General features: G+C 45.7%; 1 protein-coding gene across 1 annotated transcript in view; it reads right to left on the reverse strand.

Annotated features, from left to right (window-relative positions):
• Window positions 1-18,967, reverse strand: part of T265_02512 (hypothetical protein) — a gene marked incomplete at both ends in the record, with an annotated part of 51,613 nt that extends 32,646 nt beyond the window's left edge. The window contains 13 exons of the mRNA XM_009166775.1: window positions 2,056-2,953; window positions 2,995-3,211; window positions 3,519-3,864; window positions 4,787-5,323; window positions 8,615-8,757; window positions 10,115-10,327; window positions 11,065-11,296; window positions 11,503-11,689; window positions 13,365-13,767; window positions 13,971-14,127; window positions 17,932-18,089; window positions 18,126-18,318; window positions 18,668-18,967. Coding sequence (XP_009165039.1) covers window positions 2,056-2,953; window positions 2,995-3,211; window positions 3,519-3,864; window positions 4,787-5,323; window positions 8,615-8,757; window positions 10,115-10,327; window positions 11,065-11,296; window positions 11,503-11,689; window positions 13,365-13,767; window positions 13,971-14,127; window positions 17,932-18,089; window positions 18,126-18,318; window positions 18,668-18,967 — 3,984 coding nt within the window. The remainder of the gene's footprint in view (window positions 1-2,055; window positions 2,954-2,994; window positions 3,212-3,518; window positions 3,865-4,786; window positions 5,324-8,614; window positions 8,758-10,114; window positions 10,328-11,064; window positions 11,297-11,502; window positions 11,690-13,364; window positions 13,768-13,970; window positions 14,128-17,931; window positions 18,090-18,125; window positions 18,319-18,667) is intronic.
• Window positions 18,968-19,652: the final 685 nt, after the last annotated feature.

A 19,652-nucleotide genomic window follows, 5' to 3' on the forward strand; every position in this document is an offset into this window, starting at 1 on the left:
TTCGTCTCATTATTTCATCGATCACAAAGTTAAAAACGAATGGAGAGAGTGGGCATCCCTCACGGACACCGCTTTGTGTACGGAAGCTTTTGGAGAGCTCTCCGTACACTCTCACACGTCCGGAAGTCTGAGAATACAAAGAACGTATTATGTTTACAAACTTCCGGGGCATTCCTTGTTGGGCAAGCGCCTCAAGAAGAACAGACCGATCAACCGAGTCGTATGCGCCTCGGAAATCCAGGAATACTAGAATCGTCGGTCGCTTATACGTTTGGAGAGGGACGTCGGTGAACACCGAACTACGTGGGCAAATGGTACTTCCCATTGCCCAGGTCAAGGAAAGGGGTCTGGATGAGGTAACCACCTTGAGCCCCTGAATCAAAAGTTCAACCCCTAAGGCAGTGGGAAGACGCAGGGTTTTGTTCGGGGACCCTGCCCGTAGCCTGGGACTCAGAATTATGACCTACGAGGCAGCGGACAGTAGGGTTTCCTTTTGGGACCCTGCACGGAGCCGATACCTCAACAGTTTAACCTGTTCGGCTGCAGGGGGTTGGCCTGACCCAAGGACGCAGGGAATAAGAAATTACTGTCTCATTTCTGATGCGTCTGCTCACAGCAGGTGCCTTTTGAACGACACCGGACGCTTTGATTTTAAGAGTTTTGACCGTATTGAATAATGCGCCGGCAGTTACAGCAAACCGTTGGGCGATCGGAGTGTGCAATTTTTAGGGCCGATTTTTCCTAACCCGTCCTTCCTCGGGGGAAGGCAGCATCGCTGCTTCTATAAATATGAACATGCTGGTTGTCCGGGGAAACACCTTACTGCCTTCACACTCCTGTCGCAGAGGACAGTACGAATTTACCCCCAGACCACCCCGTACCACGATTGCTCGTAGTGCGGGGTCTCGTTGCTCTTGGTCTGGCCCTTTGGCCTCCTGGTATGGTTGTACCTTGTGGAACGAAGTCCCAGCCAGTGTAGCCCGCGGGATCATTGCAGCACTCAAGCCCGACCACCACGTCAAGGTGGCAGCTTTGGGTCGGGGTCTGCAACATCGATCCAAACTTACCAAAAAGCCACCAGAATTTTGTAGAACTGGCAGTAATTAAAACATTTCGGAGGGCTAGCGGGAACTAGTGATCTAGTCTTTTAGAACCCTTTGCTGGGGTCATGCGGCTCGACGGAATGAACACGTTATCTTCAAGATGAAAAGCTATTACGGGTACCACAAAAACTAAACCAATAAATAGCGACCAAGATAGGGTACACAGATTCTTAAACACCAATTCACAAGAGCCTAAGGATTTCGATTTCGGCCAAAAAAGTAAGGTGTCAGTCATACTCTTTGTTACAGAGATTGGTCAGAAATCGGTTCAGAAAATCCCATCCCGAGGAGTTGGTTGATCACCTCTGCGGACAATTCAGTTGGCCTTCGTTAGCACAAGACCTGGATGGACATTGTGAAGTTGAACATAGAGCCGACACAGGGATATCACAAGCGACAGAAATTCAACACAAGATTTCTTCAACGGAACGCGGTGCTGAGCCCCAAATATTTACATTTTGTAATCCTTAAGAAAGTGGATGAAAGCCTTGGCTAGCAAGCTGCAAGGAAGGAGAAAAGAGCACCAGTGACATGGAATGATTTGGCAGCGACTTGTCTTCAGAATTGGCGTAAGATCATTCTGTGAAGGAAAACGCGGAACTAGTAATATAGCGGGGCGTACGCGATCATGGTGCCGTTCTTGGGTCAAATCCTAGAGGAATTCTGATCGCCCTGGATGATTTACGTAATTCTGCAGCACGATTTGGTACGCTTTTTATAACTTTAAAGTGTGCAGTACTATTGCGAGACTACGTGGGATTAGAAATGCCATGTTTTCCGCCAGGAGGCTGCATTGGAAGAGTACCAGTACCTAGACAGTGTATGGATAACAGGATTTTTCTTAAATTTTAGTGCAAATTAGTGCGAAAAAAAGCTAGAAAATCAAAGGTAAAAATCACACAGAACATCAAAACAGCGAGGAGAAGTAAGGTTAAACGGACAACAAACAAACCTCTCTGAGTGAAACATTTCCAAAATCGAGCGCATTATCAAGCATCGAAAGGGTGAGTGTGTCGTTCATCTCAATATCTGTCTGATTTATCCTGGAAATAGGGATGTGGGAGTCCAACTGATCATGTACCGGTTGGCTTACAGTCAACGGGATGTCTACTGAACTTGAACTGCGGCTATCAACGATCGCTACAAGTTGAGTGGTGAGTACAAACGATTCGTCTTGAGAAATAAATGTTGGATCGGCAATCTGCGGAGCAGCTATGTCGACGGCCTGTGTATTATTGGTCAACGGTTGTTTGGGTGTGGGAGAAAGGTCAATAAATCCAGGTTCTATTTGCCTGTCAAAAATAATTTTCGACGACACTTCCGAGCGTCCAGCAGGTGAGGAACGGCACCGTTTGGGCTGCGGCACACCGGGTTCAGATAACGCCCGTCTCGGCGACAAAACGGGCTTTTCAGTTAGTTCATTGGAGATGAATGGAGGTGACGGTGAACGTTTCTCAGAATTTGTGGTTAAAGAAGTACGCATCACCGCAACTGACGTAGGACATTGAGATTGGTTTGGGGACGCATCAGTTTTATTCGTACATACGCTGCTTTGAGAGGATGATCTAGTTTCATTGGTAGGTGGAAGCATAGCGATATGCGTCCCATAAACTGCGACCAAATCCTGCTGCAACAAATTCTGAGCCTTTTGAACGATTAGGGGAGCGGCTTCCTCCTCATCGACGTACCTTCCGTCATCGAGCATGATTGTTTGACGTTGAAGGACCCCATGCGCGGACAGCTCACCACTGTGGATTACAGACACGGCGATGAAATACAACAGGTCAAAGAAAGCGTTATCAGATAAATTGTTCAATTCAACTGTTGCTAACCAGCGTGACCACCCACAGCTAAAACGTACCGTTGAAATGGAATGGTGCGCTGCAACAACCTAGAGAGGTCTCGTGGTTTTGCGTTAGCCACGGCGGAGACAGAGGTGTAGCCGCCAGCATACAGAGCACGGGCACGCTGAGCGTTGACCAGAGGCAGTAAACGTACCAGATCCACTAGTTCTTCGGCAACTCCGTAGAACAATCGAGATTGGAAGCCGGCCAGCAAACGCTCCAGATGTATCCAACCCAAGCGATTGCAGAAAATAGTAACCATTCCTATTGAAACAAGCAGAAAGTATTCAAAAGAATAACTCACATCTTAGCGGCACTTATGGACGGCAGCTCCGGTGCAGCTGATTCTGATTATATCATGCAACTGGGAAGATCAATAAGATGGGTTGACCGGTGACTAATACAAACGCAAAAGTGGTGTGCCCAAAAAGGATACTTCGTGATGAAGAGACTACCCACGGACGTCTCGGAAATGTTAATTTAAATAGGGCAATCTAGAGAACGAGCAAAGAAGCTATAATCCAGATGGGAATTTAACTCATAATTAAGCTGCTCATCATGGTCGACTCACCGGCATAAGTAGATGCCTGCTGCTGTAAACTTTGTAATAGCCCACGATTAACTCCGAACTGCTCCGCGACCGTGCCCAAACCATCTTCACATACCAAACGATACAAGGTGAGTGCGGTGTAGAATCTTCGGTGAAGAGCCACACGTTCGGAATTCGACGCTGAAGCACCTTGTCTAGTATTAGTGTTACTAGTGGTTGATGCGCCCGCCGCACAACGTGTGATGAAGCGCTCTTCGATCCCGATCAAATCGGCTACGCGACGATCAGCCGGAGACAGCGATTGATAGTGCTCCAAGTAACGGAACCAATCGAGTCCTGCGCCCACGTCCAGATAGACAGGAGTTAGCTGAAGTTTCGCATGAGAGAGCTCAGTTAGAGTGCGATACTACTGACCGTTGTGTAGTATAACAAAGTGCCATCAGTAAAATTCAGGCAAATTACAAAACATGGATATATCTCTTGTTTGAAAATACGGCGCTACCCCGGGAGCAAGTGCACTTTTGGGGGCAGCCCAAATGCAACGCTTGTTGGCACAAGCTCTGGCCCACATCAGAATCACTAGATTCTGCCAGATTAGTAGATGCTTGGGCTTTGGAACCTGAAGGAAAGAGGCGATTTTCCTAACAATCACGATTAGTCCTGACTGAGATGCCATCGTGATGCTTCTCGAGCCAAAAAGAAATAACATCCAGGACATTACGCAAATTCAAACATCTTCGGTTCCTTATGTTGTTCGATAGTCAACAGCAGTAAACATTCTGCTGAAAGTATATTCAAACATGACAATCAAATCTTGAGCTCAGTGTGGCAAAATCTCGACATGGGAGATTGCCGCGGTTATGTACGGTTGTAACATGAGATAATTCACAACGCACGTGGAAGTTCACTGCACCTCAGAGCAACGGAGGGTTATCGTCGTTACCTCTCCGCGAAAGATCCGGAAGGGCAAACTTACCCACCATCCTCGCCGCCGGCGTAGCATGCATAAGCCCCCAGAAGACCACAACAACTAGAGGATAACTCATAAATGACGGGTATTTTTAGCTGTGGCCTCAGTGGGAGCAGGATTGTGAGATAAAATGGCACAGTGCATGGCCGGGTACGCTGTGGGCCGCAGTATTATTACTGAAAGAAGCAGTGCGGGTACACTGCCCACTACTTAGCTTCAATGTCAGTGGCATGGAGAGTACACGACACATGCCGTTGACGCTCGACTTTGACGAAACAATAAGCTGGATGTGACAAAAATGCCTGGTTGATTGACTCACCAAGTAGATCAGGTGGAGGTCCGTATCCAAAGCCAAAGAACGTTGAGCCTTGTCCAGTTCTTCGAAAACAACGAGGCCATGTGTCGGACCCAGAGATGAAGATAACACGGCTCTTCCCAACGCCGTTGGCTTGAGCTGATAGCAATTTGGGATGATTTGTGTCTTCAAATGATTGGAACTCTTCGCTGTGTGACACTGCGTACAATCGATATTGGCGCAGCGGTTTATCACAATAAGATCGTGATCACAAAGCTGGGAGAGACAAAGATTCAGAATGCGATCCGCCTTTGACAAGGTGGGATCTCGCCGCCACGGAGATTTTGAAAGTTTCTGTGGTACCTCAGGTGACACTTGTGACGCTTCCACGGAAGTAATGGCACCTTTGGTTTGCGATAAACGTAAGGATCTGCGGCGTGGTTGGCGAGCCGGACTGGGATCCTCCTGTGACGTGGCTGTGGATAAAGCCTTCGCCATCAGTGTACTCGACAGATAATGGCGGGCCTCGGCAACATTCACGATAAATCCATTGGCAATAACCTTTGGTGAGTAAAATATTGAGCAAAGAGTGAGTGCAGATTGGACTGACCCCTTCAGTTGCTGAATAGAAACAACCAAGGTGGATGTAGGTGATGGATGTGCTCTATGAAGCAACACATTCCTACTAGGTCTAAACAGTTCGGAACAGAGCATCCCGCTGCTAAATTGTTGGTAGTACGTGTTCGGTGTCTAACTGCCATGCCGCCCGAAGTACGAGGGCTGAGACGGGAGCAGCTGAGATGCCAACGTTGGGTTCAAACTATAGACGTTCGAGCCAGTAAATAATCGCCTTAACAACTGAGCTAGTGTGGTAAAAAAAACAATGGAATCCGATTGCACCAGAGGAGCGGTCTTATCTTACTGGGAAGAATGGCCAGATTTTTGTGACTGACCTGCGGTTGCGCACGGTTCTGTAAGAGGGTCACTAGAGGAACTGATTAACCAAGGTGATCAACCCAATGACATACGAACCGCTACCCGCTGGTATCGAGTGCCACACAACCAGCTGGACATCATTGTTACTTACTAGCTTCCAATATTTTCAAGCCAGTCAATTTTAGTCCCAGTATAAAATTCTGCTCGTGGTTAAGCGTTTCTTATTGACAAAAACATACCAATTCGAACTGTGTAAGACAGTGAAGCACCAGTGTTGAACACTGTTCTGCTTTCTATGGTGATGATGGTGATGTACAATTACGTGGCTCTGAGAATACCATAACGTTGCACTCATTGAGCTAATGAGATCTGACCACCCGAATTTCACTCTAAGCAACCTTGTCAGTCCTGCACAACATAAACCGTTTAGACAAGCCTGGTATGGCAAACTTCCTTTACTACTCATAATTTATCAAACGACGCTAAACGGGTGTTCAGCATGCTACTGGATTCAAGTCACACCCGTGCTTGTTAGTTGTACGGAAACAGCCGGCTGTGGTGGTCAGAACACGGCACGAAGACAACACACTCGCCATCAGCGTAGAGAATCAAAGGAACTTCCGTAATAGCGTTGGATTTTTCACTGGCGTGAAAGCGAAATCACAGGAAAAGGTGAAAACCCAAAGTCAGTAGACTTCTTGCGAAAGAAAAAATGTAGTACGCAGAAAAAAAACTAACTCGATATGCAGAAAGTCTGTTATTTGCCTATACTTGTAATGTACTACTTATAAGGTTGCTGAAAATCCGTCGACAACCCACGACCGGTTTCGCCCTTTTTGGGCTCATCAGGTAGGCGCAGTCCCCGGGATTCCGTCAACCTTATGTTCTACTTGAAACCAAATTGCACGAAATTAGCGCACATACACTCATTTTCAAACTAATTTAGTTTTTTTTCGAGAGACTCATCTGGAACCCAGCTGAATCTCTCGTTTGTGATGTTCTCAGGCAACTGAATGAGCTGCACCAGGCCGCCTCATGTTTCAGTCGCTACGATATTCGAGATATCGCGATACATGCATATCTTTGTAATGTACTACTCATAAGGTTGCTATTTAAATGGATGACGGCCAAAGTAGGGCGAAAGTTCTACAGTTTGACCGTACTGTGAGAAATGGAAATTACAGTCTATTCCAACTACGTGAGCGGTCACCGGGAGACAGTGGGTGTTTGTTTGGTTATTAGCCAGTCAACTTATCAGGTATAAATCACGAAGCATAGGTAACCTGGTTCCAGAGAATGTAATTTCAGTCAGCCAAAAATGGAAGAGCAGGGGAGGAATTGGACCGTTGTGAACTGTTGCTTTTGACTGCAATGTCTGGCCCGCCTCGCTGAGTAGACATAAATCCCACACTCATGGTGCTAATACCCATAGCAGATATATTTGGAGTAGCATGATCAGGCTTATCTTGTTTTCAACCCGTATTGGACAGTTCGCCGAGGGTTATAGTCAACCGTTGTTTGGCAGGAGGGTTGGCTTTTGGTCCACTCTTTTCTAACCTATCCCTCCTCGGGATTACATAAACGCGGACATGATAGTCATCAAAAAAGAAAAGCCGTACTGCCTTCACTCCTGTCGCACAGTGGATTATGAATTTAAATCCATGCAGACTCTCAGAATGACTACCTGTGGTACGGAGTCTCGTCGCTCCCCTGGGAATTCCGGGATCTTTGCAGCATTCGAGCCCGTCTCCCAGGTCAAGATGGCAACTTTAAGCCTACATAAAAAGAGGTGAAGGAACTAGAACGATCCTTATTAGGAACGAGCGTGGAATGGAAACAGTAAGGGAACTGGTGTCTTCAAGAATTTGTAGAACCATCTACTTCGGAAGACCTTGCGTTAAGGTGGGCACCGACAAAAAGGAAGTGACTGTGTGTGTTTACATCGAGAATGCGGATTAAAAATTGACCCGACATCTTTTCCGAGGATTGCAAGCAAGCACACATCCGAGCTTTCTACGCAGCCCAGCTAGGAAAAGACATACACGCCATCAACATCCGATGCACGCAAAGTCCTGTAAGGTTCCAAGTTACGTGCAGGTTACGGTATAAGCCGTCGTATATTCACGATTATGCATCCTGCTGTATGGACGGAATAAGACGACCTGCTGGAATCAGGACAATTTTGCTTTGAAGTTTATGGTTCTAATCGATTCGTCCAGCTGTAACCCTCTTTCGGCGCCTAATTGCCATGCCACCAGAAGAAAGCGTGAAGGGTGAGATACTGCCAGGTTGCCCAAGTCTACAAAGGTGAAGTCGAGAGGCAGAGGTCGGGTTCGAACCACGGACCGTCCGATTAGTAAATTCGTGCTCTAACCACAGAGCCATCTTGCTGCCGGTTTATTGCTGAAATGAAACTGAAATAGTACCGGCGCACCAAACCTAGACTTAGCCTCAGGAATGACTGTCAGTTCCCTATCCAGCCATTAGAGAACGGCGAATAGGGTGCTGGCACGAAACAGAAATTCAAGGTGACATACAACACAATTATGGTCATAAAGAAGCACTAGATGGAATTGGAGAGGAAACGGTGCACACGGAAGACGCAATACAAACACGGGACTGAATATTATATTTTAGAGTGGCCAAATAAAACATTGGTTGTGAAATTGTAAAAAAGAGGTGTTTGCGGATGACAACTTCTCGAGATACACTCTTATGAAACCTTGAATATGAGTCTTTGACACGAGCTTTTCCTGCTAATTGGAAAACAGGGTGCAACGGACTTTACCTGCCCATCTAGGACACTGTACATATAAGAGTTAGGGGTGAATAACGAAATCCTCTGAGGCAAACCAGCTCAAGCTCACACTGAACACAAACTTCGATTGAGGTTAATGTGCCATTAATCTGCCTTACCTCCAGAAGAGCACGTTTAAAAGTTGACTCAGCCGATCCCCCAAAAGCGTCCATCAGACACGAATGTACCGGAGGCATCCCAGTACTAATTAGCTGTCGAACACGAGGTAAGTCGCGCGGTTTGCACAACAGTATGCTCTGCCCTGGACAAAAAAGGTGAAAATGTGTCAAACGGCAGAAAAAGCCATCTAGTGAAACAGTGATTTTCCGTGGCTACAGATATTCAGATGAAAAGTACGTTGATGTCAAAGAAAGACTCAAATAAAATTCAAATGAATCTCTTATTTGGGATGGACGCTGAGGTGTAACACCCTTTCGGTGCACAGCTGTCAAGCCACCCAAAAGAAGCAGGAGAGCTGAGATACTGGTTGTCAGTCTAAATGAGAGCAGTCGAGATGCTGAGGTTGGGTCAAAACCACTGGTCCGTGAGTTCACGCCTTAACCACTGGAGCGCCACGTGCTTGTTTATGATATCCTTCAGCTGAATGCCACAAAGGCCGCCTCTTGTTCCAGTTGGGGCGATGTCGATATCTTTAATCTCGTTCCAACTGAAACACCAAGCAGCTTCTGTGGAGCACATTCACTTTCAAGATGAATAAACAAGCTTTAGTTGAATTTCATGAGTTACACCGACTGCAAACGGATGTGTCGCCGCATAGGAACAATTTTGAGTTCAGGTATGCAATGAGATTGAAGGAATTCGATGACTAGGCCTCCAGATGATCCCCTGAAAGAATTGTCTGTAATGCGTTGTCCAGTATTTACAGAACTTATTAGTAGAAATCATCGGAATGAAAATAACTTTCTACTGAATGTGGCAACATAACTCTAAAACTCACTGCTGATGTCTAATTAGCCAATTAGAAGTGGAATCGGTATACCCTAAAAGAACTTTATACACTGCATCTGTAATGAACATCTGAGTGATTGAAAAGGTAGCTGGATAACGTAATACCGGGGGAAATGTGAACGGGGAAAAATAAACCCCCATAAGGTCACAACGATGGGATTTGATGTCTCCTAGAATGATGACTCACTTCAGAGGGTCGTGACTGATATGGAAAACTACCGTGGATTTCAAAGGAGTGGGTCCTTCGAGAAGGGATGGACAGAACTAAGCAAAAACCGTAGACTGCGCACTCTGACTTAGGCGAGCAGAGGTCGAAGTTTGGCACCTTTGTGAAACTGCTTACGGAAGTGAGTCAGGATGTCGAAGATATATTCCCGCAAGGCATGTCTTGCAGATGATTTACTGCGCAACACAGTCCAAATTGATGGCTGTTCCAGCACAATCCAGAGGGAGCCATGCGGCTCTCCGGACATTGTTCGTACAATCATATAACCACGCCACTAGAACGATTACACAACGCCGGTATCAAAGCTTGATTATTCTGATCGTAAGAGCGTCCAAATATTTGAGGGAAGTGGAATTTACAAAGGAACATCAGTACCTCCGGGATGAATTGTATAGGGTATTTGAAACGTTTGGGTTGCGCTTACCCGATGTATCTACACCTTGTCTGCCTGCTCGTCCAGCCATTTGTTTGTAACACAAATAGTCTAAAATTTTGCCGTGGAAAAGCGGAGTCCGGATTATGACACGGCGAGCAGGCAAATTCACGCCAGAGCTTAGAGTCGATGTGGCAACGAGGATGCGAATTATGCCACTACGAAAACCTTTTTCCACAACCTCGCGTTCTTCCACCGTCAAACCTAAAAAATAATAAATAAATAATCGTTAGGCTGTGACATATTGATCTGCTGTGGCGATAAACATTCAGATGCAGATTAAGTTGATGTTGACGGGAAACAAACCAAATTCAAGTGAGTCTCTTGTCCAAGATAATCGCTCAGTTGCAACACGCTTTCAGTACCTGGCTTCCATGTCACCCGAAGGAAGCACAACTGAGATGTCAGACTGCCTAAGTCCAGAAAAGAGGAGTCGAGATGCTGGGTTGGATTCCCGTCCTAATCACTGAGCTACTTCGAACACAAACACAAATGGTAGTCCAAAACGGTAGAACATATAGGTAATAATATGAAACAGGAGGTCCACATGGAGGTCCCACGTGCGCTTCACCGGCTGAAAATACCCAGCCGCACATTGGTTGACAAAATGATAAGATGCATGAAGAGTTCGGTTGCGGTAGGCACAAAACGAAAAAAGTGGAGGCGGGCAAGCAGTTATCAACCATTTTGAAGAAAACGGACAACGAACTAAGCCGGCGAGGCCTGAGATGATGGTGCAGTTACCCTCATCGGAGCTAGTCCCCGGATGGGAGAGAGCTTCGGGTTGACCATTTGAAGTAAACTTCAACTGGAATCTTTTCCAGCTGATGTTACTTTGGTCGGTTCCTCCAGATTGTCTCTCTAGAGAAGGACAACTTTAATAAGTACAACAGTAACTATTATTGGTAACTGTAATGAAAATAGTGGACAGCTCGACGTACCTGCATGATGAAAGGCAACCGCATAACCTAAGCATCGTGCCAAAGATGGGTCGAGTCCAGCAGGACACTGTCGAAGCCGCTCCACGCAGCCCATTAAGCCTGATCGATCCAATCGTGCAGCTAAGCGAAAGGCAATAGATTCAATTCCCCCCGGCGTGGTCATAGTGATGTCATCTTTCCCGTCTGTTTGGGGTGGCCGAGTGTTTTCGTCCTCTTTGGCGAGAAAGTAGGACTGAGTTATCGTGAATATCTGTCGAGGGGAGTACATACGAACACATAAAGCTGTCTTCCTGAAAACTACAATTCTGGCTTACGACCCTTCAGCGCCAGAAAACCAGATTTCTCATCAGAATGTGTAGCGTTAGGTTTTTCTGCTAGCAGCAAAGCGGTTATCAAATACAAGTAAGGCACGAGTAGTATGCACTGAGACGAACTCACATGCTTAGCCATGCTGTCCGCCAGCTGTTCACACCACTGTTTTGTTGGGCAAAACACGAGAACCCCGTGACCGGTGAGTAATGTGTCTAAACACAAACTGAACACACCATCCTCGTCCACCGAAGTCAAGTGAGCCTCCGCGCTTAACTGGGAATCAAGCAAAGGTGTGGAAACCGGTTGCAAACGTCTGCAATAAAGATTAGGTCGATAGTTAAGGATTAAGGTCAGTACTAAAGCGAGGAATCGAAACGATGACAAGTCATCGAGTACACTCAGCTCAGCACATTTTGGTTTACCTGAGTCTTTCTACGGCAAATTGGGGTTCGAAGGTCGGGAAGGGTATACGACAAAAGCGCAACCACCAACAGTAATTAGGGACCCACAGCCTGGTAAGGAGTGCGCAAATATAAGTAAAGGATATTCAATCTAAGTAACCCAGCAAGGCATAGAGCTTTCTGTGAATTACATTAACGAGTTTGGAGGAAATGGGATTCGCTTTTTCTGATTTAGCGGAATGAGGCTTCAATACGCATTTTCCCTGCAGCACGTGATACCACCATGGCCCTCTGCGGTATCAAACTCAGGAAGATCAATAAGCTTCGTTTTGTTGGTGGTACGAAAAGATTCAGAAATTTCTCACCGTATACTTCATCTTGCAATTCAGGCTATTCTGAAGAACTGTACAACTGCTTCATTACTTTTGGGAGTAACGGGCAGTATAAATCCCACTATCGTTTGTCCAGAAGCAGTCAATCAGCAATGTGATCAATTCGCATTTTGAAAGTATATAGCGTCACCCATCTACCGATCACAGAATTCACACCTCATCAGTAACGGAAATCCAGTGCGCAATATCACTCCTTTACCCTGGGCTTTTCAAATATAGTGAAGAAGCCAAGTTGAGCAGTCATATGACCCAACCGCGGAATATTGGAGCTAAAACGTAATACCGATGGGATGGAGCGCTTCGATCGTGATCCGAATCTTCAAAAATGGCGCAAGTGTCACGCGAAAACTGCCGTTGTATCAGCTTGGTATCCTGGCATTGATTTGTGCCATTCATCGACTACCGAGGGAGGAAGAGAGAAATTCGTGAGACACAATCTGGGTTTCGCTATGGATGAAATTGAATCGACCACATCTTTACTTGAGACAGGTTCTCGAACAGCCCCACTCTTCCAAACGTCCACCGATGGTCTAAAGTTGCCGTGACTCGGGGATACATTACTTTTTTGCTCGAGCTCCCCACGTGCAGTAGCGTAAGACAAGACTATCCTCTCTCCAATTTGTTACCGCTAGACAGATTGGAACTTCTCTACCTACCTTCGAAACGCTCCGGGGGTGGAAATCCATCCTAATGAACTGTGGATAATGAACCCTGAAGGTCTGTAACGGGAGGGTGTGACGGATACCACTGTCCACTCGGAGTGTCATAAGAAATATTTGCGAAAATTTTCAATAAAATAAGAAACCCAAGCAACAGCCAGACAATTAATGGACATGAAAAATTGATTCGGCATAGAACTACTATGCCAATCTATTTCTAGGTGATGTGCAACGCACCGTAGTGAAGTAAATATACGAATTTGAGGGTGTTTCTGTCTAGTCTGTGTATACTATGACTGCTATTCTTGTGCGTAAATAGTCTAGGAAACAACGGTATAAACTATGAGAGGGGTAGAGCGATGTCATGTCAAGATGGATAAAATTGATACGGCAAAATATGATAAAATTCAAATTTCTGCAGTTTACAAAAGGCCAGAGCGACAGGTGGCTTGCATACTTAGAAATATGCACACAATCTACCTGAAGTGAGATGTTGAAAATAACAGATAAGCCGAAGAAGTTAATAAACTGCTTACTCTGAGCCAGGATTCGAACCACTACGAAGGGCGTGATGAGATTGAGGTGAGTCAGATCGAGCGACCAAATAAGCATGATTCACGGAAGTTCTCGAATCGCGTGAAAAGACCAATTCGGTCAGAGGGACCGGTCGGAACGTGGTAGTATACACTGCGGCATCCAGCCAATCGCCCAGAAGTTCCAAATTGGGTAAAGTGGCGCTCATACCAACAATTTGTACACCCTTAAACTTACGAGTTAATTGGGTGGCCAAAGGGGACTGCGAACAGAATAAAGATGAATCCACCTGTGACTCTTGCCGAACCCGACGTGAGTGAACCAACAGTTTGGTCAGCAATAACTCCAATAAGTAACCTCGATGTGTATCCCCAATTAGGTGCAATTCATCCACGATAACAAGCCCTATGCGAGATACAGTAAGAAACGAGAAGGGTTGTTCTGCCAGCATTCAAGAACGATACACGAAAATGCAGACGGTTACACCAGGGAAAGCAAGGTTCCAACGCAGTTGATTGGAAACGGGACATAGATATCAGACGGTACTACGTTAAGGAAGTGAAGAGGAATTTTAAGACATATGAATAAACTTGGTCAAAAAAACTCACCCAATTCATCTAATCTTCCTTCTTCAACAAGCCGATTGACCATACTGTTAGCCTTTTCTATTGTGCAGACGGCGACGTTAACGGTTGACAAGCCCCCTGGTGGACTCTGGCCGGCCATAAATCCACCCACCCGAACACCCAGGCCAGTATACAACTTCTGTTGCATTCAGAGGGATAAAGTAAGATGCTCGAAAGTTGGTTGGGTAGATATGATGAAACAGTAAGCAAGAAATCGACCGGAGTCGTTAGTAATCATCAAGTTCACATGTTCCTTACGCAAAAACATGAGGGATGATTTGAGTTGGCCAATGGTTTGACCAACGGCTGACAACAATGGTGCGAACTCATAAACTAACAGCTAGTAAGAGTGAACAGAAGTAATCGTTCGCCGAATCCTTTATCAATAGTATGACTGGTCTCCACTTTTGCCCAATCATCAAAATTTGGCCTGATGATAATGGTGTCTAAAAAATTTTCGCAAGCTAGATGAGTCACAATAGGGGAATACACAAATTTCCAGAGACATGAATTCATTAGAGGTTCATCCCCATATGTCTGGTGTCTAATATTAGTAGTCATTTATGCTTCGAGTATGTTGACCCAAATGGCTTCCAAACGATCAACAAATGTACAGTATAGATGCTCAAACTTCGTACTATGTCCAGCAACAAGTCCTTCGTGAGTTACAGCGAGAAAATGGAAGGGTAGTTTAGCCAGTAGTCACGAATTAATTGAATATACCACTGCCTCGAGGGCTTGGCTGTATGCCTCAAGGTCTCTCACCTTCCGATGATCAAAACCGTAGCAGCTGGAACCAATGTGCGCATAGTAAACGGTTTACAGCTGATAGGCTGAAACTGAGTTGTGTCAAATAACCGATTCAACCGCCCAGCTTTTGTTAGTAAGTTTTAGTCAACCACCTATTTTTGTTTTGAAAAACGCGTCGTAAACAAAAGGAACTACCAAAGTGAGGTTTCCTACCGAAAGTCAACTCTACCTCAACAACAAAATAATTAATTAAAATCATTCAGCTATGACAATCCAAATTGTTTTTTGTTCTTGGTCAGAAGCTATCACCAGAGGACAATACAATGAGTGAAGGTATACATGAGACTAACCTCTCAGACGTCAGGAAAGCAAAAAATTGTTTAGAAACCAACAAAAGACCTGTGCCGCACCCAAAATCAATCCACTCAGATAAGCCGGTTTCCATAGTATGAGCCCAGAGCGCCGTGTCACAAAGTACCTGATGTCCTTGTGGCCCGTATCATGAGCCATGTAACGCGGGAGAGTAACATTCTACTGCTAAAGAGGGAAACCAAGCAACCTCCGCTCCAACAGTTTCCTTCTGATAAGATTGTTCCGAAGGGAATATGATATCTTCTTGGACAACCCACGGTCCGTCCAACAAAACTATTGCACATGAGTAACTGCTAGTAGGTTGCGAGCAAATGTGACTGCAACACACTGCCTATCGTAATCTCATTTGTTGAGAACCATCCCCGACGTCTATCGACATCACAGAAACGCCAGTATGACCGATCAAGCGGTTTAAGAGCAGTGCGGATGTTCAAGCTTTACCAGAGTAGACAGCGGTAAATTCTCTCAGGTTATACACTCCACCTTTCTTTCATTAGGTGTTCGCATGCCAACACTAGGATTTATCTGAAAGAACATTTCTGTATTAGAAACACCGTGAACAACAAACAACCTTTAGAAAAGAGGGATGAGTCCAATCATTCAGCTACAGTCCCTCAGAAACTTGGTATGGTCTTCGCTGAGGCCACGAGAGTATACATCATGACATCTGTGTAGATGCTTTCTGTCTGCTCACCAACTTCGACTGTTTTCGAAAGGAGACAGCCGTGGCAGACATATCTTATTGACTGCTTCCCAAATTAACGTTATCTTCAACACTGATGTAATGAAGCTCATTATTCTAGGTGTAGGTAACTGGGAACTCCCTAATGTTATTGCTAAGGAGTTGCTTTTCTGGCCGTTCAAACCGCTGGTCAATGAGACTACAGCCCTTCCTGTCTTCCGACATGTGATTGAATGGAATGGCCAAAAACATGGCCGGAAGTAAAAGCGAATGAGAGTAAAATGAAGTTAATTTAGTCGTATCCGTCGTCAGCCTCATCGTACGAATCACACCGACCCCAACCATTATCCAAATTTGCGATTTACTAAATCATCTCGTGCTATCCTTGGAAAAAGCGTGAGAATGCACATCACACCATGGGTTGCACTCAAAGTTTTATATTCTCCTACCATAAAGGCATCCTGTCTGACCGTATTGGATACAACGACCGTTGGACTTACCTGCTGTGTGCGTTATTATACTGACTTTGGGGCGCGAAATATCGTCCAAATCCCAAAATAGCCTATCATCAATATTGCTAGGGGTTACGGTGGCTGAAGTACTATATTATTCGGAGAGCTCTTCTGAGTTCACAACTCACAATTCTGGTCTCAGCTATTCGAACGAACAGAGGACGGTGATAGTGAAAAGTGACTATCGAGGGGATGAACAGGGATGTGCGTTCAAACTCACAAGGAAATACTGGTTTACTGCCACCTGCTTAGATGAAAACCCGGGCCTCCGCTCAATAATGTTAATGATTCTGGCAGACAGGGCTGTCAGTGAGTCAGTGGCGTCGCTATCATCATAATTCCAGATGCGCAGTTTTCCGTTTTAAGCAACTAGCTGATTAAGCCAATGCCCCCGATGCCTAGGTATACGACCCTTAGTTCCCATTTTTTTTATAACCGTAACTGTACCAGATGAAACCAACGCCCAGTTGTTACATGGATTGTGGCTGGCAAAGCGGACACTTCAACAGTAGTCCGCTGGGTAATACCATCCACTGAGTGCGATGTAGATACAGATTTAGTGAAACGGAGAGTTCCGTGTCAGCGCGAATATAGCACAAAGATGTTCAATGGCACCGTCATTATCGACGGCACACCAGTATTCAACAGTGAAGCTTCGCTACCGTACAGCCATAACCTAATTGAAAGCTTTTGTGGAGAACAAAAAGTTGATGGGGAAAGGACCTAGTGCTGGCTATCACAATAATCTCTGAGTGCTTCCCTCTCCAGATACTCTGAATAGAAAGTGACCAAAAGAACGCTATTGGCAATGATTACAAGCCGCATCTTGTAGCGTCTACCATCATGTGCAGATCACAGGGGCGTTATCCTGGAAGGCAAACAGCATCGGCAGTACCCAGACTTTTCGTAATTTCTTGCCCGTTCAGAAGAAACTGGATCTTAAGTTGCTGGGACGGTTTGTGCTCCTCCATGACCCAATACATATTGAGATGTGCCGCAGAACGTCCATCCAACACTCGCAGTCTGTCATACCATGTTGGTCAATGACTAGCTGTCTGACCAGCAGTCATCTGGTCCTCCAGGTTGGGGATGGGACACCTATGTCCACGTACGTGTCTAGGCTTGGGCAACCTGCCAGCATCTCATCCCTCATGCTTCCTCTGGGTGGCGCGGCAGCTAAGCATCGAAAGGGTGCTACAGCTGAGCGATTATTTATTATTATTATTATTATTATTATTATTATTATTATATTTATTATTTACATACGGGATTTGCAGTTTCCAGGATATTCTCATTCACATTGCGAAATTTCTTCGAGACCAGTCGAGTCCTTGTGTGGTTTTACCATGAAGAAAATTGGAACACAGATGATCACCGCCAACCGGCAATCCGTGAATTCTGCTCAGGGCTATCGTAGCGGTTAGTAGTTTCGCAGCGTGCACCCAACCGTCGTGAGCACCACTGTCATTCAGCGGTTAGACAAGACAATTATCAACGCCCGAACGGCAAGACAAGGACCAATGCTTTGGTGGACAAAGCGGTATTTGAGCATTAAAGGCGGCTGCCACAAGAGGATCGAGTTAGCTGCACGAACAAAATGACTTGAAAAATACTTGTCACAACTGACCTGTAAATAGAACAGCTTCTCCCTAGAAACAGATACAAACGGCAAGATCACGAGTGCCTTCGAGGTAGTTTCCAGGACATGTTTCATCAAAATTATTTCCGCAACAAGTGTTTTGCCTGCGCTGGTGGGTGCTGAGTAGACCAGATTCCGCGTCCCATCTGAGATGTTTTAAGCCACGGTAGCCGACAGCTTACCAAGGACTCCAGGAATACGTAGACAGTCGCCTTGCCAGCTGAATACGAAGTTGATTCCAAGGTCGGTGTAAACACTGAATACGGTCGGAGGAACAAATAACGCATTGTCCGAAACACCAACGAACGGGCCCGGACGTAGCTCCATTAGCGCGCCCTTGACAAGGCGCTCCAGAGAACGCTGTGATTTACGCGGCTAAACACAACGCTTCAGATCACGGATTCACGGATTCACGGATTGATACACAGCATCGAGGCTTTTGCCCAAGTTTCCGGGGTCGGTTTTGTTCTTGTCGGTCAGTGGCTGTCGTTCACCTGNACAAGTGAAAAAAGTGTGTAGCACTGCTCTTTATGTTCTCAGCGCGGAGCAGTATGCTTGCCACCGAGAGGATTCGTATAAATGAATGTCTAATGGTGCTTTGAACTGGGTTCTAGAAGGAGTATGAACAACCATCAGAGCAACGTCATTCCACGCACCTACCACCCGAAATGGGGAAAATTTTGTCTAATGAATGTGTGTGCCCTGAGATTGAAAATTTTCTTACTATGTCCCCGCCTTGTGTTTGCTGGGTTAATGGTAAAATCCTGTTTGCCAAGGTTTGTTCAAACAGGGTATAAGTAAGAATTAGGTCACCCTGGAGGCGACGGTACCACAGGGGAAAGAGATCAAGCATCGCGAGGCGCGTTTCGTAGTTTACGGATTTGAGGCCGGCAACCATTCTCGTGGCGGCCCGCTGGACACGCTCAATGAGTGTGACGTCTTTTGTACGTCCTGAGTAGACAACTTGGTTGGCGTACTCCAGGAGCGGTCTGACGTAGGCCCCATAGAGTATTTGGAAGTCCATGCGAGATCAGTTCATAGTCCCTTGAGACTTTCTCGAGAACCTGCTAAAGCAGGTGTAATTCGCTATCCGTACCATGAACATCCAAATGGATGATGTGGCTTATTGAGAGTGGCGGAATAACCCCTTGACCTCCCAACGTATGGTAGGGTGGTTGACAAGTTTCCGGACCAACACAGAATAGAAATAAAAAGGTACTGTGCGGTCTTCCCCTTGAACCTTTTGCCCACTATTTTCCATGTCTTCGTCTTGCCATTTTATATTTCCTAGGCCTACATCTTGAAAGATGGCTGTGCACAAATCAGATCAACATGTGATAAGTTCAAAATCGGTTTCGGTAAATGCACACATTTGTAAATCAATTTGGTTTTCAAGGGAGACTCTGCTGAATCTCTCGTTTATGATTATTCTTCGGCTGAATGTGTTGCACAAAAATCGTCTAATGGTTTCGTTGGTACTACGTTAGAGATATGAGACTGCGCCTACCTGATGCGACCCTAAAAGGCGAAGCCGGTCGTCGACTTTCGAAGTGCTTTCACCAACCTTGTGAACAGTTTCCTTTCTTCAACGTTAGTTTCTTGTCTTCGCGCACTTATGTTGAATGAACACGAAATGCTTGCTATACCTGCCATTTTTCATTAAACTTTTGTGCACCAACCACATATCCCCCTATTCGAGGGAGCCCATG

This window comes from Opisthorchis viverrini (assembly GCF_000715545.1).
Source record: "Opisthorchis viverrini unplaced genomic scaffold opera_v5_32, whole genome shotgun sequence".
Lineage (NCBI taxonomy): Eukaryota > Metazoa > Platyhelminthes > Trematoda > Opisthorchiida > Opisthorchiidae > Opisthorchis > Opisthorchis viverrini.